Source organism: Vanellus vanellus (genome assembly GCF_965231255.1).
Source record: "Vanellus vanellus genome assembly, chromosome: 18".
Classification (NCBI taxonomy): Eukaryota; Metazoa; Chordata; class Aves; order Charadriiformes; family Charadriidae; genus Vanellus; species Vanellus vanellus.
Window position 1 is genome coordinate 12,362,916 of NC_138923.1, and position 26,202 is coordinate 12,389,117.

Consider the following 26,202-nt stretch of genomic DNA (forward strand, 5'->3'; position numbering starts at 1 on the left):
TTTCTTCTCAGGAAACTCCATGCAGACAAGGTGGGGGACAGGGCAGTTTCATGCTTCTAGGCCCTGGGCTCATTGTCCTCTGTTCTCTTGGGGGAGTGCTGTGGTAAATACAGCCGGTATTCTGCCTTGCTGTTGGGAATACAGGAATACAGCCTGACAGCTGGCTGTGTGGTACCAGATGTAACAGTTTGCTGGTGCCTTGTGTGTTTGGGCTTGATGAACATTTTTTGTTGTATTTCAGTTTGACGTAGTTGTTTCTAAGATGTTATTTGGATATTAAAAATTCAATTACGTAACACATTCTCTTTTATCAGAAAACAGAATTCAGGGCAGTAACTGTGTCAGTTGAGAAAAAGGCACTTAGACAATATTTTGGAGACTGAGAGATAGAAAGTGTAAACATTTGGCTTTTGTTTTGAGTTGCCTGTTGGGAAGAGCTTTGCAGATAACTTGGGCTTCAAAAGCAAGCAGCTGTGGTGGCTCAGGTGTCCCTTTCCCACTGAAATCACCATCACGCCTGGATACTGTGCCCTTCTTCACAGAGTGCCTGGGAACGCCTCTGTCCCGGGGGCCGGCAGCGCTGGGTGACATCCGGAGCCTCGGCCCATTGCTTATGTGCACTGTGGCAAAGCATCCCTCCCCAATGCACTACCTGCAAATGGTACTTACGTGTCTCCAACTATCTTTTTTCCCCCTCAGAGAACAGCCTTCTTAAATCCTCTGTCGGGACAAATTTTCACATAGCAAATTATGTTCTAATACTTTGTTTTCCCCTGTGTTTCTACTGGGTGTAATATTTGGCTGAAGTGTGTTATGAGTGATCCCATGGCTTTGGACTCCATCCCCGTCCCTGCAGATCAGTCGCACCATGACCTTACTGTGTTCTTCTGTCAGTCTGAGCCTTTCCTTTTCAACTGTACGGTTGTACCAGGGCCTGCCCCATGCCAGCGAGAGACGTATGTTTTCTGAGAATCTCAAAAAGAGGGGAAAAGTGAAAATCATTGTGACTGCGTTGCATTAATTGTGTCTTAGGCTGAAGCGATCTATTTATGATGAAGCAATTGCCGTTTTCTAGGCTAGATTGCTTCACACGGAGCCGTGCTTTCGCACTTGCCATACCTGCTTTCACCATGCTTTTTGGCCTGCTGTAATGGCCGACACTCATAGATCCTACGTGTCCGTCTGCAGGTGAAACGCACCGTATAGAGGTGTCCTATAGATAAGTGCCGGCTATCTAAACTGCCACACGACCAAGAGCTTGCCCAATGCCCAATTATCCCCCTCACAAAACACTAAACCAACATCAAAACCCCCTCAGTATGGCTCTTCCCTCAGGGCGGGAATGGGGGGTGCTCTTGAGGGGAGGTCCCGGCCCCGGCCAAAGGACTCCCTATCCCCGGTTAAGGGACTCCCATGTCCCCGACCGAGGGACTCCATGTCGCCGGTCGAGGGACTACATGTCCCAGGAGCGCGGCCGCCGTCGCCGCCCGCCCGCCTGCGCAGTGCCGCGCCGCGCCTGGCTCGGGGCCGCAGCGGGAGCCGGGCGGTGGAGCCGGGGCTCTGGGCGGGTAAGGCGGGCGTTCGTTCACCCCCTCAGCTCCGCGGTAACGTTTGGCTTCCTCTCCCCTTCTCCCCGCCTTGCTCTGAGGAGGAGGAGGAGGAGGAGGAGGAGGAGGAGGAGGAGGAGGAGGAGGAGGGTGAGCGGGCGGCGGGGAGGGGGAGGAAGGCGAGGCCGCAGCCATCCCGCCGGCCCCGGGGCCTGACAAAACCCTTCGGTTTTTCAGAGAAGCGAGGGGGAAAGCGGGCGGCGTCTTCTCGGGGGGACCCAGCCGCGGGTAGGTAGGCTGTATTTATGTATATTTAACTGTGGGGAGGGGGGTTTGTCCATAGCCATGTGCGGGGGGGGGGGGGGAGGGGAAGGAAGGCTGGTGCCCTGGGAGCAGTGGGGGGGACGGAGCGAAGTTGGCAGTAAGATTTCCTCGAGCGTGTTTATCTGTGCCTTTTTTCTCTGTCAGCCGCCTCCGGCCGGAGCCAGCCCTACCTGCCATGTTAGTATCCGAGAACTGGTAGTTCTTGAGGTTTGTGGAGGTATTCAAAAAATTGAAGCACTTGGCGGTTGGGGCCCTCTCAGGTCTCGCCACTGTGGGATTGGGCAACGAGTTGCTATGGCGTGAACGTCGCTGCCGTCTCTCCTTTATGGCTTTCCTGTTATGCAGGTTTAAAACTTGTAACTTGACAAGTATGGTGACTTCCCTTTTTTTGTTGCTGATAGACCCTTAGTGCTGAAGAGCTTGATCAAGTGAGTGGCTGTCTTTTTTCTTGCAAAGTCATGATACTGTGCTCTGAAGGAAGAGAGCTGTTACGATTAAGCTCTCAAACCAAGCATGTGACACTACACTTACTGATAGATAGAGTGCTATTTTTTGTGGACAATGCACTTGCTTTGCAAGTAGAAGCTGCAATTTGAAGATGATGGAGAGGAGAATAGCATGGATAGCACGTGAAATCTGAAATACTGCGCTTCTGTAAAAGCAGCAGGATGGTGGTTTTGGGAAATGGACTTCTAAACTGCTGCTGCTCTGGAGAGTTCCAAAATATGTAAGATACTGCATGTGAGGGTTTTGATGTGAGGTTTGTCAGGTCCTGGAGAATATATTCTGTCCTTAATAGCAGTTACCCTTCATGGTGGACTGCGAATAGGATGTTTCACAATGAGGAAGGGAGCTAGTCTCGAGAGAAGGGGCCAAGAACGGGATGTTTTTGTCAGTTTGAGCAGCTTCAGGTTCTGCACTTCTTCTGACTTAAAGTTTATTAGTCAACTCCTTATATAAAGGGAACTCCTCTTTCTAGCATCATGAGCAACTGGAGTAGATTTTAGCATGGTTGTATGCTTTTGTTGATTTTACGCAACACAGTAATACCCTAATAGATAATTTAGTAGCTAACTGATCCTGTGCATTACTGATAAGTTTTGTTAAGGGGCATGAGATGCGAGGTGCTCCTTGCACATAAACCTTACTGAATAGGCAGTATGTTCAATGCTAGCTACAGAGCAGCCACTAGGCAGAAAGAAACTTGAGGTAAGCATTTCTTATTAATGTTGATTAGAGAGTTGAATTGTAGCAAATTGAGATACATTTTGGGCGTTGTACACGTTTTGAGATTGTGGGTATTGTAACATAGAGAGTTCATCAGAGAACTCCTCAGTCACAGTGAACTATCCTACCGGAAAATGGATTTTTTAACTCAACTTTGGGAGATAGGCTGTTAGCTTATATAAAGAAATAAGGGTTGTTAGTTATTACTATAAATATTAATGAAGAAAGAGGTACTTCATCTAGGGTGGATTAGTATGGAAGCTATTCAAGCTTGCTCAGGAATTATTTTTCAGTAAGACAGAGTGATTTCAGTTTTGCCTTGCCCTGCCCTGCCTACGTTAGATCTGCCCAAACTTGCTTTGGAAGTTGTCTTGTGTAGTGAGACTCAGGAGGAGCAAATAACCCTGAGCAGGAAATACTGGAGCAGAAGGAGGAAGAAGAATCTGGTGCACTAGCAGTATTTACTACTTTGCTTAATTTCTTTTCTGTCAACTCAACTGCAGAAATATTCAATAGAGGTGTTGCTTGTTCCTGTACACCACAGTACAAAGCCATGTAATTTGTAAATAGGAGTTCAGTACCTAAAGATTAAATGGAGTGTTTTCCAGGACTTTTAAATGTAGGAAGTAGTCCATGCGCTGCGTTCATCAAAGGCATAGATATTCATGGGTTCTGAACAAACATGTCATGCTGATAGCAGAGCAAAACATCTTAGATGCTGTCGGATCATGCAATCTTTGTTGTTGATATGGTGGAGCATTATGAAGTGAAATTGTTTGAATTGTGCTGAGCTTCTCTTACCCTGTCAGAGTGTTTGGTAGGTTACTAAGCAGTCTTGAAATAACTGACAAAAAATTGAAATGTTTTCCTATCAAACTGAAATTGCCAGGATTGAAAAATAATTTGCACATAGCAGGAGCTTTTTAGTATCTATTGTTTCTTCAGCCACAGCGGACTGTTGGATACCTAAATTTCCTAAACTGTCTCCTCTATACAATTATGTACAGACATCTATTATTTCAAGTATGGGGCATGGTAGTCATAAACCAGGTAATTGGATAATTATGGGTACCTTTTTGTTTGTGAGAAACTGATAAGGTAATCTGACAAACAACTTTCTGGAATTAGTACCAGCTGAAGCTGCCGCCACTCGCTCTGCTCTAATATCTGCCTTCTGCAGTGTGTTACCAAATATGTAACTGTGGCTAATTGCTTCTACGGCTCTTGTCCCGAATGCTGGCATGGAGTGAATGTTGTGTAGCCTGGGAAGGTCAGAGATTGCAACTGTTGTCTTTTCATACTGATCATAAAGGAAAGAGGTTTTTGGAGGGGAGCAGTATGTGTCATGTAGGTGTTAGTGGTACAATAGTTTCTTCTTTCAAGACAGGCTGTGTTAATAGTATCAATATCTGAACAGACTAATAGCATGTGCATCTTGCTCAACTAGGTTTTTTGGGTTTTCTTTACTATGCTGCAAGCTTTCTTTAGTGCATCTGAAGCCTGCTGAAGTACTGTGTGTATTAAACTAACTGCTTTATATCTCTAGTGTTCTCAAATGTCTGCCAGAAACTTAAGGTGAAGACAAAGTTGTTTGCATTGTTGCTTGCTGTACTTGTGTGACTTCAGAATAATTTGTTTTTAAAAACTGCTAAATGGGAGAGAATGAAGCATTCCTCTTCCTAGAGGCGTATTTCAGTAGCAGTCACTAAGCAGTCAAATTAGTTTAATTTTTATGGAGGATTATAAAGACAGGAGGCTGCCGATTCCTTTTTCTTGTACATAAGGTAAAAACTGCTGTGATGCAGTTGACTTCCTGTGGATTCACAGGAAAATCCTCTGGATTTTCATAGTTCTTGATAAAGCAGTGGTACTTACTAACGTGCTGCGGTTCAGTTCCAAATCAGTTCCCCTCTTGCTTTTGTTATTTCTGGTGTTCTACAGTAGAGACAGATAAGATAGATGTACGGGTAGTGGCCAATTGATAGGATATTATCAAGTAGTCATGGGATGAGTATATTTAGAAGTGCAGATGCAGGTAATGGTAGTCTTCAGAGCCTTGTTTTGTTTTGGGCCTGAAGTTCATGGTGGCAATTAGTTTATGAAAAATTAAAATGCACAGCAGTGTGCAACTTCTCACAGTAACACAGTGCTTTGGTGTCTCTGTTGTATTGCTGTGATGCTCTGTTGTGAGGAGATGCCCAAATCATTTGTATGTTAGGTGATAACTTCACTTTCTGAGTACGTGCAAGGCCCATACTGCCCTTTTTTTTTTTTTTATTTTGTGTGGCATCACAAATGGTACATTATTGTTTTCCAGTAGTCTAACCTTTTCTTCTATTTTGTTGCTCTTTTTGGTTGCTGGACAGGTGGATTATATGTATGCGTATTAGGACTGTGGACTGTGGGAGTCTTACTTGCTTTCTGCGTATTAACTGAGTTGTTAGGTGTGGGGTTTTTTATTGTCTATAGCTCCAGAAAAGGTTACCAGCAATTTAACTGCTATTTTAATAAGCATAACTTACCAGAAAAAGTACATTGTTTCTAGGCCAACTTTGTCTCTTCTGCTGACTGGGCTTTTGGAGTTTGCTCCCACCTGTGGGCCAGGAGAGACAAGAACAGTCTCTCCTCAGAGGCTGAAAGCTGTCAGAGCGCTTAGCCCATCCCTGATCCTGAAAATGTCTTCTCTAGTGAAAAAAATAAGATGCTGAGTGAAAGTGAGAGAAATAACTTTACTTGTAAGTACATGAGACACCTCAGAAGAATAGGCTTGTCTACAGTTAAATGTGTTTATAATGAGTGACACAAAAATAGAAACATGTTTTGAAATTTGGCAAGGCAAAGGCATAGGAACACAGGTGAAGCCAACAGGCTGTTCATAGGGGGTACCACATATGGGTCCCCTGTTCCTTCCCAAAACTTGCTCACAAGCAGGAGAACCACTTGGGCTAACTTTCTGTCCAGAAAAGTTGAGCCTGTGGGTGGACACCTGAAAGTGGAAAGTGTCAACCAAAACTGTTAAAGTTTGATAAACTATGAGCAACTCTTAAATACAGCCTTACAGTAGAAAGCATCTGAAAAGATAGAAGGTAGTTCTGCAGATCTTGTGTATGTATATTTTTATGGATGCAACTTCTTTTTCCTGGCTGATATCAATAGCTCATAGCCTAATAACTAGTTATTACTGTGTTTGCAGGCAGAATCAAATTTAATGCTAATTTTTTTGCAAGCCCTAAAATTCTGTGACTAAAAATAAATTTGTTGCAAGAAGTTATTATTTTTTTCTCAAAGAACTTTGGCATTAATGTCAGCATTTCTTTTTCTAATAATTTCTTTGAGACTGTCCCAGTTAAAAACATCTAAATTATTGCGTCCTTCAAGTTACTTGCTTAATCTCATCTTTGGAGGCATGAGCTGTAACCACTGATTAGGGTTGCTGGTTTTTTTGTTTGGGTTTTTGAGGCGTTTTTGAGTGTGGGTTTTTTGTTGTTTTTTGGTGGGTTTTTTTGAAAGCTTTATATACATTGTTGCCTGTATTTCCTAGGAATGACTTTTAAACCATCAGGTGTAGTAAGATTGCAAATTTTTATGCATAAAGGCTTGTGACAGCATCTCTTTTTGTCTCTGCTAGGGTTTTGGTTGTGAGGTTATAACTATAGACGGAAGAACTTAATTACACATGCAAGGAGCAGTGATGGTTGTCAGCGCGCCTGGTTATCAGGCTTTCTCCACACACTGAAAAAAAGCCCAACAAATGTAAAACCTGTGCCTAATTAGGGAACTAATCTGTATTCTTCAGAGAGGATCATCTCCTGCTATGCTGGGCATCGAACCACAGATCTTTAAAACACTGAAAGGAGAGAGCATTAGGCCAGTGCATGGAACGTTATTTGTAGTTTTTTGACCATGGACTAAATGGGCTTGTGAAGCAAGGCTCCTCTAGGGTCACTATGGGTTGTGAGAAGTTAGTTTTGCATTTAACTGTGGCATGGCTTTGAAGGGTTCATCATCAGATCCCTTGAAAGCTCTAACATACATCCATTTCAATATATCTGACAGATAGCTGTTACAGATTATATCTGGATCAAACCCATTTTCTTCCCAAATTAGCTAGTATGGCTGTTAGTTCTGGTGGGGAAGAAGACATAAAGCAGTTAATCATTAATTCCATGGAAACATAATCTGATCTGCGTGATTCTACCCCTTCTCTTGTCAGCATTAATGCAATTGACTTTTTTTTTTTCTTCCACAGGGTTAATTTTTAAATGGTTTAGTTCCTTGAACTTGCTTTGGATGGTGTGGTACTCTTTGTCTAACTGCTAGCTGGTAACTAGGATGTTTTCTAATTAGAAAGTTAGAACTGATGTTACATTGAGACATAACAGTAGTTTGTGTAGATTTTTGTCCTTGGTGTGCTATGAAAGCCTACAGTTGTTTCAGTTTTTCTCTCTTTAAAACAGCATTTTTGGGTTGTGGCCCAAAGAAATAGTCTTCTGAATTTAAATATTTGAGGATTTTTTTCTGAATGAATTCTACTGTTGAGCAGAGTCTGCAGACTTATTTCCAACTTCTGCCTTATCTGGGTATTAAGCCTCCTTGATTTTTATTTATTTTTGGTTTTATTAGTAATATTACTTTTATTTACAAATTTTTAGCAGAGAAGACTAATATTGGGAGCTTGGTGCTTCTTATGCATAGGTGAGAGAGAGCATTTGTTTTAAGGGGCCAGAGATAACCACTCAGGTACTTGGATAGTGCTGCGTTATGTGGGCATGCTTTAGGACAAAGTAGTAAACGCAGAAATCTTTTTGCCTATTCACCAGTGAGTCGGAATGGGACTCCTGTTCCTCTCCCTGGGCTTGTGTCACCTAAACTGTAGTGAGATCAACATCTCCCCAAGTAATGGCCAGTTTCTTGTCTTCTGTATTGGAGGTGTGGTGCGGGAGTTTTGTAGTGCTGCACTGTATTACTATTTCAGTTCATGAGTGTGAGTTGAAAGTATCATTTGCTACTATGCAGGTGTCCCTGATGTGCTGACATAACAAGGGGTTAATGAAATTGGCAATTAGGAAACCTTGCATTAAGAAAGAGTGACTCAGTCAGTAAGTGGTGGGCTGTGGATTTGAGAGAACATTATTAATGTGCTAACATGGAAGGGGCACAGCAGTATTTACTGCTAAGTGTAAGTTTATGACCTGCCTATCACTTGATTGGGGCTGACAGAACTTGTTCCCTAACTGGTTGGAATTCACCTGCTTCATTTTCTCCCTTTCTTTCAGTGAGTACTTTGTAGCCCGCTCTCTGCCCAAGATGGTGAAGCTGGATATACACACGCTGGCTCATCACCTCAAGCAGGAACGGCTGTATGTAAACTCAGAAAAGCAACTTATTCAGAGGCTCAATGCAGATGTATTGAAGACAGCTGAAAAGCTGTATCGCACAGCATGGATTTCCAAGCAGCAAAGGATTAACTTGGACAGACTGATCATAACAAGGTGACTTGGAGGGGTGGGAATCATCCTGGGGACAACAAGCTCCTAAACTTCTGTGAATCGCACCAAATCCATCCAATTTTTCACACTTAGTATCTGAAGTTCTTTTCTGTTCTAATCATAAAAATAATAAATTTTTAAAGCAAATCTCAGCTAGGGAATCTGACTCACCTGAAACTTACTTGTTGGTTGTTTAAGCTACCTTTTTTAACGTATGTGTTTGTTTTGCTTCTGTTCATAGTTTATGGGAACAAAGTCTCCTTATTCCTGAATTTGCAAATCGATTGTATTAACTATATAGAAAGACTTTTTTCGTTGGTGGTAGTGTTGTTAATAGATTGACCACGTGGAATCTTTTATGAAGTTTGTTTGCTTAAGAGTTACTTAACCTGTTTCAATGTTTTTCTTTAAAGTGCTGAAGCTTCTCCTGCTGAATGTTGCCAGCATGCTAAAATCTTGGAGGACACGCAGTTTGTGGATGGTTATAAGCAATTGGGATTTCAGGAGACTGCATACGGAGAATTCCTACACAGGTTGAGAGAGAACCCTAGGCTTATTGCATCCTGTCTGGTTGCCGGAGAGAAGCTCAACCAGGACAACACTCAGAGTGTCATTCACACAGTCTTTACCTCCATTTATGGCAATTGCATCATGCAGGAGGATGAGAGCTACCTCCTCCAGGTCCTCCGTTACTTGATAGAATTTGAACTTAAGGAAAGCGACAACCCTAGGCGGCTGTTGAGACGAGGCACCTGTGCATTCAGCATCTTATTCAAACTTTTCTCTGAAGGACTCTTTTCTGCAAAACTTTTTCTTACTGCAACTTTACATGAGCCAATCATGCAGCTTCTGGTTGAAGATGAAGACCACCTGGAAACTGATCCAAACAAGTTAACTGAGAGATTCTCTCCAGTACAACAGGAAAAGTTATTCGGAGAGAAAGGCACAGAAAAGTTCAAGCAAAGAGTCCAAGAGATGGTTGACTCCAATGAGGCCAAGCTGGTGACCTTGGTGAACAAATTCATTGGCTATCTCAAACAAAACACTTACTGTTTTCCTCACAGCTTGAGATGGATTGTGTCACAAATGTACAAAACACTGTCGTGTGTAGACAGGCTGGAGGTTGGGGAGGTCAGAGCAATGTGCACAGATCTTCTTCTAGCATGTTTCATCTGTCCTGCAATTGTTAACCCAGAACAGTATGGGATAATTTCTGATGCTCCTATAAATGAGGTGGCAAGATTTAATCTGATGCAGGTATGATTGTCTTCAAAGTAGTCTTTAAACAAACAAAAAAAAAAAAGTATGAGAAATGTTCTTGGCCCTTTTTTTCCACTAGAACTGATGTTACTACAGTAAAGGTAAAGGTACTGTCCCTCCTACCTCTAAGACAAATGCTAACAAAATAATTGTGTTGACTGTTGCTGAAAAGGCATGCTCTAAAGTTTATCTGTTTGCTTAAAATATTGACTTAAAAAAATTGATTCCTTTATCTCTTAGAAGAGTTTCAAATGTACTTTAGAAAAACTATTATAAGGGATGGAAGCTAAAGTGTAAAAGTGACTATAAGATGAATTCTGGAATATTCGTAAATGAATGTTGTGCCATTCTTGCTAATGTTAAATATTATGCCAGGTATTGCAGAAAATGGGATATTTTGCTGAAAGAAACTTCTTGTCTGGCAGTAATGACCAGTGTTTCTGGTGGGTAGCTATCCACTGTATCTTTAGACCTTAGAATATTCCCCAGCCCTTGTGACAAATTTTTGTCTTTGTGCAAATACTTGGGCAATTTACTGACAGTATGTAGAGGTGTAGTCTGAAGGTATTAAGCAACAATCTCTGAGGATGTTCCCTACACAAGTAACAAAACCTACTTTTTTAAAGTTGTCTATAAACTGGACAGAGAGTGATTCTCACAGTGTAACTGCTCTGGGTAGTTTTACCTAGACTGTTACTGACAGGGCCTTGCCAGTGTTTTTCTAAAATACATTAGCAATCCTCTCTTGTGTCACTGCTTGTGTTATAGCAGAGCTTGCAGTTGGCAGCTCTTTAACATTGAGAGCTGTTTTGCAGTTGGAGATTAATAAGGAATATGTGCTCTGAAACAAGAGTTAGCCCTCTTGCCTTTTTTTTTCCCTCCAACGTATTCTTAGTAAGATATATACAGCTGTTTAAAATCTCTAGGTTTAAGATGACCTAGATTCAACTCTCAATTCTGACGTGTTGTGAAAACAAAATGTGCTTTGTTCTTGGGAAGGGGGGAAGTATGGGTGCTTATAGCATACTGTGTGTGCAGATTTTCTTGTTGAATGCAGTGACTGCTTTTTTCTAAAGCTTCTTGCGTTTTTTCTGCCCTGAAAGCAAGCACAAGAGACTATCCACTCAATCAGAAGTATTTCTGAGAGTATTAAATGAAAAAAAGTTATAATGGAGGAGTTGTCTTAACTAATTTTTTATAATTGGATCCATCATGATGTTGTTTTGAAATGCTTATTCTTGATACTTGTCTTTCATTTCAGGTTGGGAGACTTCTGCAGCAATTAGCAATGACAGGTTCTGAAGAGGGGGATCCACGTATGAAGAGCAACCTTGCTAAATTTGACAAAGTAAGAATCCAGACTAAAAAAAGCTGGGACTTGTGTGCATGCTTCATCCTTCTGCAGTCTCTTTTTTTCAGACATTGCGAAGGACTTACTAAGCATTTAATTTCCAAGTTACATGTACTGTAAATCAGATTAAATCCTGCACAAAGCTGGAAACAAAATCTTGAGTACTCTATTTAAAGGTAGGGGATTCGTGCTTCTACTCTGACACAATACTTAAAAGAAAATACAAAAAAGAAATAAAAGCGAGTTACCTTTTAAACTGAAATGCTGATTTACCATCCGTGTTTTTTCTGCTGAATCTAAAGAAAACATTTTGATCTGAAGACAACTTTTGTATGAAGTCTGGTTTAAAACCAAGTAATTTGTTAGTGCAAGGAACTTCTGTTCCTTTTTTTCGTAGTTTTGCTTTTTTTGTTCAGCTTTTCCTTCGTTAGTATGAATCATCCATAGCAATACTGAAATTAGTTTCATGAGAGGAACAGCGAAACTAATGATCTTCGATGTATTGTCATATGTTTAAAAAATCCTGTTGATTTGTTTGTGTAACTTCCATGTTTGTGCTAATTATAATTGTTAGACAGTCATCATACAAAGTTACACATTTATTATACAAGTAACATTCAGTCAGATTAGAAAGTGATATTGTGTGTTGCTTCCTTGTTTCACTTTTAGTCTGTGCTCAGCAGATTCTTCAGGAAGGGGCAGTTTAATTGCCATAAAACAATTTAATTTTTTTTAAATTGTAAGAAGACACTTAAGTAACACTTTTGAATGCAGAAAGGGAATAAAGACATGATAAAACTAATAGCATGCTTTCCTTGCTTGCTCTTCAATGATTTTAATGATACATGGTATTTTATCTTAAGATTTTCAAAGTAGGAAGCAAAACTTACATCATTATGTAAACTACTTAACTCTTGTTGTAACTTATGTTTTTTAAGAGTTTATTCTCTAGTAAATGGTCTCTCATTTAAAAACTATTTCTTCTCTTTGCAGAGCTGTGTGGCTGCTTTCTTGGATGTAGTTATTGATGGGCGTGCAGTTGAAACTCCTCCAATGTCTTCTGTTAACCTTCTGGAGGGGTTGAGTAGAACGGTGGTTTACATGACATACAGCCAGCTAACTACTCTGGTAATACCTTAAGTTCTTAAAAAGAAGTAGTATAAACTTGTCATGGTGTGTTTACAGACAGTATAAACAAGGCTGATAATTATGTCTTACCAACACTAATTCTAAATTTTTAGGTTAGTTTTATGCGGAATGTAATGTCAAGTGATCAACTTAAGGAAGATCGGATGGCTTTGGAAAACTTGCTGGCAAACTTACCCCAGAACAAACCAGGGAAAAGCAGCAGCCTTGAAATGACTCCATATAATACCCCACAACTTTCACCTGCAACTACTCCGGCTAACAAAAAAAATCGATTACCAATAGGTAAGGAGAGCGAGCAGACTTCTTCCATGATTTCTGATACTCTGTTCCATTTTCTGTGCCATTTTTTCAGTTGTCTCTTGGGGTTACTCTTCGACTACACCTTCAATTCCTACTTTTTCTGTGTAGATGGTGAAGAATTTTCTTTTGCATAGAAAGCCAGGTAACTTCCTTACTTTCTGATGCAAGTATAGTGAGCTTCATCACTCTGGATTGAACTTGAGAAAAATGCTGCAGTGGTTGGTAGTCACACTAGTGCAATGATAATAAAGGGAAAGTTTGAAGATGGGAAGCAGATCTAGAGGGAAGATTGCTTAGGGAAGTGGTAAGATGGAAGCGATGGCATTTAATTAGTCGGACAGGGTACGTTTAAAATTTTTATGTCTCAGAACGCAAATGTGGAGGAGCAAGAGCAGAACTTTTAGAGAAAGCTTTCTTCTTTCTCCATTATTTGCCTGGTCTAATTCCATTTGTTAGTATGTTGCAATGCAATTTTATGTTTGTTGGGTTTTTTGTGTTCTTTTTCAATAGGATTTCTGAATCTTGAACTTTTCCATTTCAATAATATTTTCTCTTAAAATAGGAAGTGTGTTACTCTTTTTCAGTGTATATTTACGTGAATATGAACACATGGGATATTTCTTTTTGTTTGAGAGATTTGGTTTTACTGTGTAACAGGATGAAGATATGTAGAGTCCGATAAGGGGCAAAGAAACCCACAAAACCAACCCCAAACCAAACCTATCCCATGTTGTTTTAACTCTGCTTTTGAATGGTTCTGGTCTTAGGTCTATAAAGTAGTGGCACAACAGCATTTATTTCATCGTATAAAATAGTTTTTGCTCAAAGTTTTTATTTCTTTTGTTTCATTTTAATGCTTTCGAAATCCAGGACAGCAATTGGCAGCCATTACTGCCTGGGATACTTCTGCTACCAATCTTTCAGCTCATATAACTCTAGTAACCCCTTTTGGTGGGTAACCCCCTCTTTGCATTCTTTGTGAATCTTTTACTTATAAAACATGACTTAAGCATGCCTTTGGTTTACTTTGGCAATCAGTTGCTCTGTCAGATTTCTTCATTGATTTCTGTATGACACTCATTTTGTATGTACATGTAGTTTTTAAAAACACTTTACGTGCTTTTGTGTGATAATCAAAATTTGGCTGTGACTTCTGCACACTTGCTTTGTTTTGCCTGGATCAAATAAAGAAATAACTGGTGTCATGCTGCCATACTTAGAAATCCTAATCCCATGTGGGCGTTTTTCCTTCCATGGTGCCAAATGTGAGAATATGAGGGTACTTGAAAAGACTAATAGAGAGTCATGAAATAATCAAAGTAAAGCACCCAGTGTTGAATCGTTTGTCTGGGTTTGAGGCACCTGTTAGAATACGATTTCCCTGCTTTTTAGGAGAAAAAACTTCTAACTATAATTAAACAGAGTTATGAACCTAGACCTTTTTTTGTTGGTAACAGACTTCTTCATTGATGGTTGGACTTGATGGTCTTAAAGGTCCCTTCCAACCTAGACAGTTCTATGAACTCTATGATTCATTTTCTCAATTTATTAAGGGTCTTTCTGTGATTGGAATATACTGAATTTGTGTAGGCAAATGGGACATAGTAGAGCTTGTTTCTCTAAACTTCTATGTTGAAAGTTTGCTTTTTCACACTTCGGTACTCAAATTTAAACACTAGTTCCATCTTTCAAAGTCTAATATGACTTTTCATTTTGTAAGTTTATTTAGTATGTGTATTATTAATTCAAAACGTTGCCATTCTGTATTTCCATGGTATTGTCTTTTTTTCCTCTTTAAACAAGGAAAAGCTTTCTAATGTTGGTGTTTCAAAATATTCTCTTAGCAACTCGTAGCAGAAGCAGATCAAATATTCTAATGGATCAGCATGGAGATCATGAAGGATCCTCCCAGGAGACTATCCCAGAAGTTCAGCCGGAAGAAGTGCTGGTTATTTCTTTGGGGACAGGTCCACAGATTACTCCAGGAATGATGTCAGAAAATGAGGTATGCCAAAACTATCGTGTCTTGGACTTTGTGAAAAGTACAGCCTCTGTGTTCTGTAAAGCAGAGCAATGAATTTGTGAAACTTAAGTTCGGGTAATAAATCCAGAATGGGAATTAAAATCGTTAGTTTATTTTACTGAACTTGGGGGTTGTACCTCTCAAATTTTCCTTTGTTAGTTTTTTTTTTTTTCCTTACTTAGTATATCTGCAAGGAGTGAAAAGCAGTGTATTAACACAGGAAAAATGAACCTGGCAGATTTATGAAGAGGCTTTGTCATCTAACATGCTTAAGAGCAAACTTGGCTATTTTTTCTGAGCCTGAAGAAACTGTTTCAGTTATCTCTCTGCATGCTCTGTCCTTTGGATCAAGTGGCACAGGTGAATGACAGAACTGGAGCACTGATCCCAACATTTTTGGCAGCTCAGACTTGAAATGCACAGGCCCAGCTTCTTGTGAGGATGGAGCTGTGGTCATATTGCCATGAATGCCTTCGGAATATGTTGCTTAGGATAAGTCTGGTTTTACAGCCTTTTCTTTCACCAGCTGTTGCACAGCTTCTGCTTTCATCTTTGCTGCATTGCCTGATAGTTCAGATTATCTCCTTTTGCAGCCTCGTAATGATCAGTTTCCATATTATATTATCCTGCTGGGGTAATGAGGGAGCTGGTGGTTCCATTATTATCAGGACTTGCCTTATGTTCATGTCTTCGTTACCTTACGTTCTCTCCAGGCTCTGACTTTGGAGATAGCTGTCTTTTTTCAAACGGAATGTTAGAAATTTGTGCCTTTAACATGCAGGGGAAAAAAATGCAAAAAATGCGTGCAATGTTTTGTTTGCTGTTTAATTTTCTGAAAAATAGATTATTTTAAGGAAGTCTTGTTTCTTTCCTCGGCTCTGCAGGTCTTAAATATGCAGCTTGCAGATGGCGGACAAGGAGATGTCCCCGTTGATGAAAACAAACTCCATGGTAAACCTGATAAAACCTTGCGCTTTTCCCTCTGCAGTGATAATCTGGAAGGAATATCTGAAGGTGAAGGGCTACTTAAGTCTTGAAGAAGTTCTGTCCCTTTTTTTTTTTTCCTTTACTATAAAAGGAACGTCTGTTAAATACAGCATGTCATCTTTGCCATTTTGGAGACTGTGCTATTTTGCCCTGAGAGCCGTTCAAAGAAAAAAAGGTCTGGAGGAGCTAAATTTTAACTTGCAAAGGCATAACTGAGTCTGAGAATTAGGAAGAAAAAACTAAGTGTTTTTAGAAAGAGAAAACAGAGGAATTTTTTTTTTTAAACTTAAATGCAGTACTAAAGATAATCTAACTTAGCTCTAAACTTAGGCTTCTCAGACATTTTTCATCATGTTTTAGTAAGCTTTTACATATCTCAGAACAGTTTCTGAACTCTGGACAACTCCTTTGTATGAACCTGAGACACAGCAAAGCATAGGTTTATTTGTGGTATGGAAGAGGTTTGTACAGGTCACTCAGCACGCATTATTTTGTGTAATGTCCATAGTTTAGTTTTTGCTCTCTCTCTTCTCAAAATAATGAAAAAAAATTAGTGGACAAGTAAGCAAATTAATGGCAAAGACTTTATTGACTTGTTAGTTATGGTTAAGTATGTTAGTGGTGAGATTCCAGCCATTTCTGGTAATGCATTTGTAGACTGTTATAATTAGTATGGTACTATAAACATCAGAAGTACAAATCACAGTGCAAGTTAAGTACCCTTAGGATAGGGATCAAGAGTAGAGCAAATAAACATTTAGTTTATCAGTTCAGTATTTTATATTGGAACTGCTACTTTATTTCTTTTCATCTTTCTAGTTAATTGTGTTCTGGATTGTTAATGCTGTATATTTAGGAACTGTTATTCAAAGTAGATTTACAGTAAAATCTTTTTTCACAGGTCCTTCAAATCGCTCCAACTCTGTGTCATCTTTGGATTTAGAAGGGGAGTCTGTGTCAGAGCTTGGCGCAGGCCCCTCTGGGAGCAATGGTGTTGAAGCTCTGCAGCTGTTAGAGCACGAACAAGGCAGGTGCAAATTCTCTAATACAAGTGCCAGAGGTGCTGTAGATGGTAAAGGCAAAGTTCTGAGAAAAAAAAGATGAAAATTGACTAGTTCGGGAAAAAATAAGTTAGTTTTCCTTGTGCAACCACTCTTGCATTTACTTATGGTTTGGTTTTGTTGTTTGTTTTGTGTGTTTTTTTTTCTAGAAATATTTCTTGTGGTCCACTGTTAGGAAGAGGAAATCACATGGAATTTTGAGGCTTAAGTCCTTTATAGGAAACTGCTTGTAATGTCTTGCTCGATATCAAGTTTTTCCCTTCAGGGAATAGGGTGATCTGGATTGGAGTAGTCTAAAGCATCTGAATAGCTTCCTGTTTAATATATATTTGTCAAACACTGGAACGGGTTGCCCAAAGGGGTTGTGGTGTCCCCAGCCTTGGAGATGTTCAAACAACGACTGGACATGACCATGAGCAACCTGCTGTAATTGACTGTTTTGAGCAGGTGGTTTGGACTTGAATGATTTCTGGAGGCCTCAGCTTTTCTGTGATCAGTTCTTCCTGCGGGAATTGTATCAGTTTCTTGATAGTGCACTAAATTTTGTCTGTCATTTTGTCTGTCAATTTGGTTGATAGGTCACTGCATGTAGTTAAAGATTTTTCTTTTTAGGTTTCAAATGTGCTTAAAAACTGTTTTCAGGCAGCATCTCTTGAATAATGCTTTATAGGCCTTACTTTAAAACACTGTCTTACCTGACAGAATTAGAGGGTTGTTTTATTTGTTGTTTCTTTTTTTTTTTCTATAATTACTCTTCCAGATTTTCAATCAGAAGTAATTGGATAAGCCTTTCAAAAAATTGAGAATTTTTTATTTTTACATAGCCACAACTCAGGATAATCTTGATGACAAGCTCCGTAAATTTGAAATCCGTGATATGATGGGGTTGACTGATGACAGAGATATATCAGAAACTGTGAGCGAAACTTGGAGTACAGATGTCTTGGGAAGTGACTTCGATCCAAATATTGATGAAGATCGTTTGCAAGAAATAGCAGGTAACTTGGTGGTTACATCTGGTATGTTAAAATGCTTCCTGCTCGCTCTAAAATAGTGAAGCTGCAGAGCTGCCCTCCTCTCTTTCTAAATAGGTGTGTTTTCATTGATTAAACTGGAGCTTTTCTGCAGGAGGATTTTGTGCGCATGACCTGTATTGTATTTGGTTGCTCATTTCTATCTTTTCAACACTGTCTCTCATGATTACTTTATTAAGGACACTCAAAGTGTGTTCTTATTTTTCTGTCTTATTAGAGCTGTCTTCAGGAAGCCTATATCTAGCTATACGCTTTGGCTTTACTTTTGCAGGTGCAGCTGCAGAGAACATGCTAGGCAGCTTGCTGTGTTTACCAGGTTCAGGATCCGTGTTGCTTGATCCCTGCACAGGTTCAACCATATCAGAAACCACAAGCGAGGCGTGGAGCGTGGAAGTATTGCCAAGTGATTCAGGTCAGAATCGTACAGGTTTTTCTTATTTCTTTAGCAAGAACCAAGACTCTTCCAGAGGCATATAATGCAAAACAACAGCCACTTCCTCTGTCTTCAAGAAATTATTATCCTAAGGTTAAGTTAGTGTTTGTGAATATTTTGAGTATTAAAAGGACAAACTGTTCCTAGGCAGAGAGAAGATGGAAAGCATTGTGAGAGACTTACTGTTACTTAAGAAATTCTTAAGGGCCAAAAATGGAGAAAATGGATTGCAAAGCAAACTTCTGTTTGCTTTCCTTCCCTAAGATGTTAAGTAGGGCTATCAAGGACCATGGTTTACCTTGGTTAGTGAAGATTTGACTGTATACTGTTGCCTCTAAGAAATACAATACTTAAAACGGTAAAAACTTTGTAGAGTGCCTGTGCATATAGGGCACTGCTCCCTCTGCAGGGTCCTGCCTTCTGTATAGGGAGAAAGCTCTTGCTGAAGTGGTTGAGTTAGCTTAGAACTTAATATACTAAATCAACACATACCTCCCTTCCCTCTGAATGTGAATATTAAGGGAGCATGGCATTGAGTAATGATACTTTTTCTCTCTGATGTCCACTCTCTCCCTTTTGTAGAGGCCCCAGACTTAAAACAGGAGGAAAGACTACAAGAACTGGAAAGCTGTTCTGGGCTGGGTAGCACATCTGATGACACAGATGTAAGGGAAGTCAGTTCTCGACCCAGTACACCAGGCCTCAGCGTTGTATCAGGTGTGTTTAATTGTCTCTGAAAACATGCTGCTCTATTTTAACATGATCAGCATCTGCTTTGCTGCACTTGCTTTAGTTACACATCATTTCACTCAAAATAATTTTTTGTACTCATTCTGGAATTTTCAAAGCAGTAATTCTTTGTTTATCTTACAGAAGAGACAAAAAAAAGGCAGCAGAGCATCAAATGCTCTGTGCTACAATAGTATGCTTGGCAGTGGAGGATGGATTTGGAAGAAGCTCCTAACTTCCTTGCATTCAGTTTTACTACTGTAAAACACACAACACAACTGTTTCACAACTGTTCTTTATTTAAGTAAATCAGCATTTATCTACTTCAGTTCTTCATTTTCTACAAAGTATTTAACAGAGTGAAATGTCTTTCTTGTGCCCATTGTGAAAGTATTCATGGCTATGTTAAAACAGTTGAAGATGTAGAGCAGAAATAGAATGTTATTTTAGGAGTATAGAAATTCATAACGTCTCTATTGTGAGTTAAGACTTGATTGTTGCAGTGTTCACCAAACATTTTAACAGCTTCAGGATTTTGCTTCCCTTTTCTCTGAAAGACTATTACAGATGCTTCTTTTGTTATGTGTAAGGTATTAGTGCAACATCTGAAGATATTCCTAATAAAATTGAGGATCTCAGGTCTGAATGTAGCTCTGACTTTGGGGGAAAAGATTCTGTGACAAGTCCTGACATGGATGAAACGGCCCACGGTAAGTAAGTTACTAACCTGTAAATGAGAGTTAGAATCTCTGATAACTGAAGTCTCACAAATGACATTTGTAGAATCCTTACATTTCTCCCAGTTTCGAAGCTCTGGTGGCTAAGCTTAACATTTTCCTTATTTGCTAGCACTTTATTTGCTTGACAAAGAGACTCCAGCATTTTATAGGACTAGATCTAAGATCATCTTTTCCTAATTCAGTTTGATTACATTGTATGTCCCCTTGTGTTTTGGAATTGGTCTGCTCCTCAATATTTCCCCACTTTTTGTGATGTAATTCTTTGATCATTTCAGTATACTACAGAGATCTTTCCATATAAGAATATCTTTAAAAATATTTTGCAATATAAATTTTGTAAACTCTTGTTACTGAGGGCTGTTTTTTAAATGTCCCTTATGTTGTAGGTAGTTCTTGGTACAGCACTAACTTTTTTTTTTTTAATTTATTCTGTGTTTCAGGAGCCAGTCAGTTGACATCTCCTCCTTCTCAGACAGATTCTTTGCTTGCATTGTTTGACCCTCTGTCATCAAATGAGGGTGAGTTGTAAAGAATAAGATTTTTTTAGAAAACAGGCACTTTCAATGCTTCTATGTTAGCACCAGCTAATTTGGAAGAATCTTAAAAGAAATCTGTGTGGCTTCTTTTATGCTTATGACTGCAGGTGTGTCAGCTGTAGTAAGGCCCAAAGTACACTATGCAAGACCCTCCCATCCGCCACCTGATCCACCGATCTTGGAAGGAGCTATGGGAGGTAATGAGGCCCGGTTACCAAACTTTGGGTCTCACACTTTAATTCCAACTGATTTAGAAGCATTCAAGCAGAGGCATTCTTATCCAGAAAGGCTAGTCCGCAGTAGGAGTTCAGATATAGTATCATCAGTTCGGAGACCTATGAGTGATCCTGGGTGGAACAGACGTCCTGGCAATGAGGAGAGGGAACTTCCTATGCCGACCACCAACACTGGAGCAGCCATTCTGGTGGCTGCATCTCAGTCGTCATCTTCATCTCCCAGTAAAGACTCCTCTAGGGGAGAGGTAAGGCTTCTATTTTTTTTAAATGTTTTTCCTAGCATGCCCACTTTAATTATGCATCTGATGCTAGAAAGCTGGTATTAAATGTGTTTAGCCAAGGAATTACAATGCACTTTTGTTACCTTTTAAATGTTGGCCAATAAGGTTTTACAAGCTAAAGCTACAGGTGTTCAGAGTGGCTTAAATGTATCTAGCTTCTCTTAAATTTACTGGATGAGCTTTACTTGATTTGGTGGGACTTCAGAAATAGATTTGTTGTAGTGTTTAAATTTAAAATGCTGCAGCGTCCTGGACAGTAATTTTCTTTATTTCTTTAAAAAAGAAATAAGTGAAATCATAGTTTCTTCATGTCTTTGTTTTTGCCTTCATAGGCTGCCCTCTTCAGGAGGGATATTTCTTATATAATCAGCTATGGCTTTCTGTGCTCTGCTGCAGTTCCATTTTTACAATCAATGTAGCATTACTTGACATCAAGGAGAAATTTTGTCTTGACACTTGATGTGGTAAATGCTCAAATGTAGACTCTGCCCTTCTACAGATGGAAGAACGAAAAGACAGTGATGATGAGAAGTCTGACAGAAACAAGCCCTGGTGGAGGAAACGTTTTGTGTCTGCTATGCCCAAAGGTAGGATCATGTCTGTCTGGTTTTGGTACTTCAGTAAGAGTGCATGCTGCCTTTATTATATCTTTAGTCGCTTTTATGGAAAGTTTATACAGTTTCACTTGGAAAAGCTGACTAGACTGATGTAGATTTGTTATGTAGAAGTAGCAGTCCTATTTAATTTTGAGAAATAAAGCATTCTTACTTATAAAATCGCAAGTGTTGCAGTAAAGAGAGAATTATTGAAATATAAAGTATGCAGTAACTATAAAGAGGTGTGTAAGCGGAAAGGAATTTGGTTGGGCATTGTGTTATTTGAATCATTTGGTAACCTTGGAATCCTTATGTAGGGCCAGTCATTTCATAGTTGTATGGTATTAACTTCATTACAGCTTCACTGAGAACTAGTCTTAATTCTCTACAGACTGTAGCATGCTAGTTGAAGGATATTGATAACTTAGGCAATCTTGTCACACGGCATGAGTGGAAATTAGGCTTTGGCGATGTACAAAGTAAAGCTTGTTCAAGATAATATTTGGCTTTCATGCTGCTCCATCCAACTGGGGATGGAACAATGTGTGCAATATTAGATATTCTTGCCTTTTTTAAAAACAGACTTTCTGTTAGAAAAGAACCAATGTAATCCTTGCAGTCTTTGTGTGACTTTAGATAACATTATAGTGTTTTAATAGCATTTTGTTTGCTTTTCTATTTCATAATGTGCTCTTTTTGCATCTTCTCCCTAAACTTATTGGTGGGAACAAGTTGCCAGAAAAGATTTTTGTCATTATGACAAATATTTGAGTGAGGACTATTGGCTACACTAAAGTATAAATAAAGATGTAAAAAAAAAATGGGAAGCTACCTGACTCCCTTGGCTAGTAATTGCCTAGAACACATTATACCTGAAGGCAAAACTGTGCTGCCTGGCTCATGGTAGCATGTCTGTTAAAGGTAGAGCTTACTACATATGATGACAGTACAGTTTTGCTCCACCCTATAGGTAGGCTTATGCTTTTATTGAAGTTGATTTGAAAGCAGACTTTTGCATTAGCTACTTTCTTAAAGTTTCTTCGATCTGGCCATTATCTCAGAATAGTCTTTGATAAGGTACCTTGCATTTTCAGCACCGATTCCATTTAGAAAGAAAGAAAAACAAGAAAAAGACAAAGATGACATGGTGCCTGACAGATACGCAACACTTCAAGGTATGTGAATAATATCATCATAGTAATTTTCTCTGATAACATGCCCTTTAGAGTTCCAGAGTGCCCACCAGGTATCTCTTCACAGAAAGGTTTACGCTGTTGTAGTTTAATGTTCACAACTGCCTTTCTGAATAAGGAAGCGGATAAAGACTTCTTGCCTTGAAGACTGTTTTTAAATTGTCATGCTTCTGTGATATGTATAGTACTGGATTCTTGACTCAAGTCTTCACTTTTTTTTTTCTCATTATAAAGCCCATTTCATATCATAGCTGAGCTGCAAGGATAGCTGCAGACACATTCCTGTAATAATTACTTAAGTGCTAAATTAAACATGATTTGAACCTGGGTGTTTAGTTTTCTGTTTCCCTGATCTTTTCTAGAAGTCTTCAAATATACAAAAACCTTTTGTGTATACAGTATAAATATGTGAAGGATCTGGCTTTATTTGTTCGCTTTCATTGTACTTTTTTTTTCTACTTTTGCTTCAGACTTTAGAAATATATTTGAATTGTGGCTACATGGAACACAAGCAGCTATTTGTTTGATGTGTCTAAAAACAGAGTCCAAAAGTGTAGGTCTAAATTTTTGTATTTGCTTTCAGTTGGCATAATTCAAGGTTAACTCCTGTTTTTTTTAATGGTCTTTTCAGATGATCCCAGCCCAAGGCTCAGCGCACAGGCACAAGCTGCAGAGGACATTCTGGACAAATACAGGAATGCAATTAAGCGAACCAGTCCTAGTGAAGGAGCCATAGTAAACTATGACGGTGCAGGTAAGAACCTGGCTTTTATAATCATCACCAACATATTTTCTCCTCCTTAAAGATTAAAACACTTCAGTATTCTAGACAAATGTTAATATTAGCAGCTGAACAATGTGAGCTCTAAGCCAGGAACATTTTGTCAAATAATCTGGGAGACAGTCCCTCAGAGACTGGGAGTTAAATCAGTATTCCCAAGGACAGCTCTTTGATATTGCCATTGAGGTGGGTGGATGTTAATAGTGCATCTCTTACCAGTTTTTTGTTTTGTTTTGTTCTTTAATGGATACTGAAGAGGTATATTGCCTTCCAAAACTGATGCAATTTCTTGTTAGTGATTTGTAGACTGTATTTTTAATATACTGTTTTCACTTATTCAGAACAGGTTGTTTTATTTGCTGCCTCCGTTCCCCCCCAGACCCTAGAATAACAAGAAGAAATTAGAGAATATTACTCTAGTTTCTTCTTCTGACTCCTCTCTTTAAGAGTAATGCTTTTTTTCTTTCATTTCCATAGAGGCTATTGGGGATGGTGAGAGTATGCATGACTCGCCACGTGATGAGACTTTGCAAAACATGTCTGCAGATGATCTCCCAGACTCTGCAAGTCAAGTAGCACAGCCACAAAGTTCGGCTTTCTCCTATAGGTAAATAAATTTGCAGGTTTAATCTTACCCACAAAGAAGAATTAAAAGCTGAAGCTATGTGATTGGTTCCCACAAAAATCTTAGTATGGATCAATTGTAAACTTTTACATGCTTTTAATTTTAAGCATCTCAAACTGTCATATTTCCACTGGTGAAGGGGGATATTGTAACCTGAGAGGACAGAGCAGTTCAGTGTTTAGGAAAATTCCTTTGAAACTGGTCTATCAAAAGAACCAATATTCTAAAGTCTTGACAATATTGGTGTATTAAAATTATGTTAAATAACTTTCAGGCAGTATTTAAAAAAAAAAAAAGACTACTTATTGAACAAGCAGACCTTGTAGCAACTTTGTTAAGAAAATATTTTTCTTTATTAAGGGATGCAAAGAAGAAATTGAGGTTGGCTCTTTGTTCAGCAGATTCTGTTGCCTTCCCAGTGTTGACACATTCAACAAGGAATGGTCTACCAGATCACACAGACCCTGAAGGTAAATGTTCTTTTTACATACAGATATTTTGTACTGTATGAGTTGCTCCTTTTCCCCCATTTAATGGCACTTGTACTGCACCATTTATGGTAACTTCTGTTTGGCATAGATATAGAAGGCATAGGCCACCTTTTGCCCCCCAAAATGTTTTCTTTCCTACTCCATAAACAAGTCTGCCAACTAAATCTGGTCTATTTTTTTTGTAATGAAGTATCTCAGATAAAGTGCAGGCAGAACCTGAAGCTGTAGAATAGGCTCCCAAAATACGTGTACTGTTGGGAATTGTACTACAGTACTAATAGAGTAACTTGAATGATTAACTGAGTCTTTACATTGACTTGGTATGTATGTCTTGTGTTTGCATCCCTCCATCCATTCTAGGTTTATTTGTAGACTGGTGAATTTGTCACCTTCTCCGGTCCTCTTTGTGTTTCAGAATGGTTCTAAATACTAAATCAGATAGTGATATGAGAACTTACCCCTTGATATCTGGAAAATTAAAAAAGACTTATTAAATTGTTCTTAAAATAACATTTATTGCCTAATGTACAGAAGTTCTATTTTAAACTGTTACGTTTCCTGTATTCAAAACCAGTTTTATTTTCATCATGCCTACGCTTCTTTTCCCTAATAATTTTTCTGTTTTCTTTATTAGATAATGAAATTGTGTGCTTCTTGAAAGTTCAGCTAGCTGAAGCTATTAACCTCCAAGACAAGAACTTGATGGCCCAGCTGCAAGAGACAATGCGGTGCGTAAGCCGCTTTGATAACCGGACCTGTCGAAAGCTGCTGGCATCTATTGCGGAGGACTATAGGTAGTTTGTTCAGTATCTTATTATTAATGGATTTCCAAATGCTTATATTTATTCACTAGCAGATTGGGAAGATCACTTTTGGCTTAAATTGTACTATGCCAAATCAGGTTATTACATCTCTGCTTCCCCACAAAATGATGAAATTGTCTCGCCTGTCTGCGAATGGCTTAGAAAAGCTTGGACCTTAAGTCAGTCCAGACAGTAATAAACTAAGGTTAATCAATTTGTGGCTAATGTTCAGCACTAACACACAAGAGATGCTGTTTCGAATTTGCTTTAGTCTTGCATTCTGGAGTGCTGCAAGGGCAGTGAATTCAGTCAGAGAAATCTGTATAAGATGGAACTTCCTAATTCAGGTGTTATCTTCACCTTTTGTTTTTTTAAACAAAGATGGCTCTTGTGGTACAACCGAACACTTTATAAAGCTATTAGCCTCTATCTTTTATTTTGAGTCTAATGTAGAGCACTCTTTATTTTAGGAAAAGAGCTCCATATATCGCTTATTTAACTCGATGTCGCCAAGGCCTGCAAACGACACAAGCGCACTTGGAAAGGCTGCTGCAAAGAGTTCTGCGAGATAAAGAAGTGGCCAACAGATACTTCACTACCGTATGTGTGAGGTTACTGCTAGAGAGCAAAGAAAAGAAAATAAGAGAGTTTATTCAAGGTAAGATTAATGCAGACTGTGCAATGTTTATATTCCTTTACTCCATATTTAGATGCTGGCTCAGGTTAATGTTTTAAAATACAACTTCTGATCTGAGGAGCAGATTCCTAAAACGGTTTTCATTTCAGCTGGTGAATTAATGGCTCAGATAGATAGATTACTGTGACTTAACAGTATGTTGTGGCAGCTAAGCCATGGTAACTGTCTGCATTTTTCATAGGCTAATAGAATGAAGGTAATTTGAGCTCACTTGGCCTAAAAAGTTATGCTAAATCATATTATGTAGCATCTGCCCCATGGAAGAAGCATGCATACTATTAATTATTTTAGATCTACTGATAAATGATA

At 39.1% G+C, this 26,202-nt stretch overlaps 1 protein-coding gene across 1 annotated transcript in view; it reads left to right on the forward strand.

The window, feature by feature from the left end:
• Positions 1 to 1,557: 1,557 nt before the first annotated feature.
• Positions 1,558 to 26,202, forward strand: part of GAPVD1 (GTPase activating protein and VPS9 domains 1) — a 29,976-nt gene continuing 5,331 nt past the window's right edge. Inside the window, exons 1-22 of the mRNA XM_082492741.1 lie at positions 1,558 to 1,568; positions 8,375 to 8,590; positions 9,001 to 9,844; positions 11,109 to 11,195; positions 12,192 to 12,326; positions 12,440 to 12,629; positions 14,492 to 14,652; positions 15,555 to 15,621; positions 16,559 to 16,684; positions 17,543 to 17,716; positions 18,024 to 18,164; positions 18,768 to 18,902; positions 19,505 to 19,624; positions 20,095 to 20,172; positions 20,298 to 20,671; positions 21,207 to 21,294; positions 22,398 to 22,478; positions 23,128 to 23,250; positions 23,755 to 23,884; positions 24,263 to 24,372; positions 25,028 to 25,187; positions 25,667 to 25,854. Of these exons, the coding sequence (XP_082348867.1) occupies positions 8,406 to 8,590; positions 9,001 to 9,844; positions 11,109 to 11,195; positions 12,192 to 12,326; positions 12,440 to 12,629; positions 14,492 to 14,652; positions 15,555 to 15,621; positions 16,559 to 16,684; positions 17,543 to 17,716; positions 18,024 to 18,164; positions 18,768 to 18,902; positions 19,505 to 19,624; positions 20,095 to 20,172; positions 20,298 to 20,671; positions 21,207 to 21,294; positions 22,398 to 22,478; positions 23,128 to 23,250; positions 23,755 to 23,884; positions 24,263 to 24,372; positions 25,028 to 25,187; positions 25,667 to 25,854 (3,697 nt within the window). The 5' untranslated portion in view covers positions 1,558 to 1,568; positions 8,375 to 8,405. The remainder of the gene's footprint in view (positions 1,569 to 8,374; positions 8,591 to 9,000; positions 9,845 to 11,108; positions 11,196 to 12,191; positions 12,327 to 12,439; positions 12,630 to 14,491; positions 14,653 to 15,554; positions 15,622 to 16,558; positions 16,685 to 17,542; positions 17,717 to 18,023; positions 18,165 to 18,767; positions 18,903 to 19,504; positions 19,625 to 20,094; positions 20,173 to 20,297; positions 20,672 to 21,206; positions 21,295 to 22,397; positions 22,479 to 23,127; positions 23,251 to 23,754; positions 23,885 to 24,262; positions 24,373 to 25,027; positions 25,188 to 25,666; positions 25,855 to 26,202) is intronic.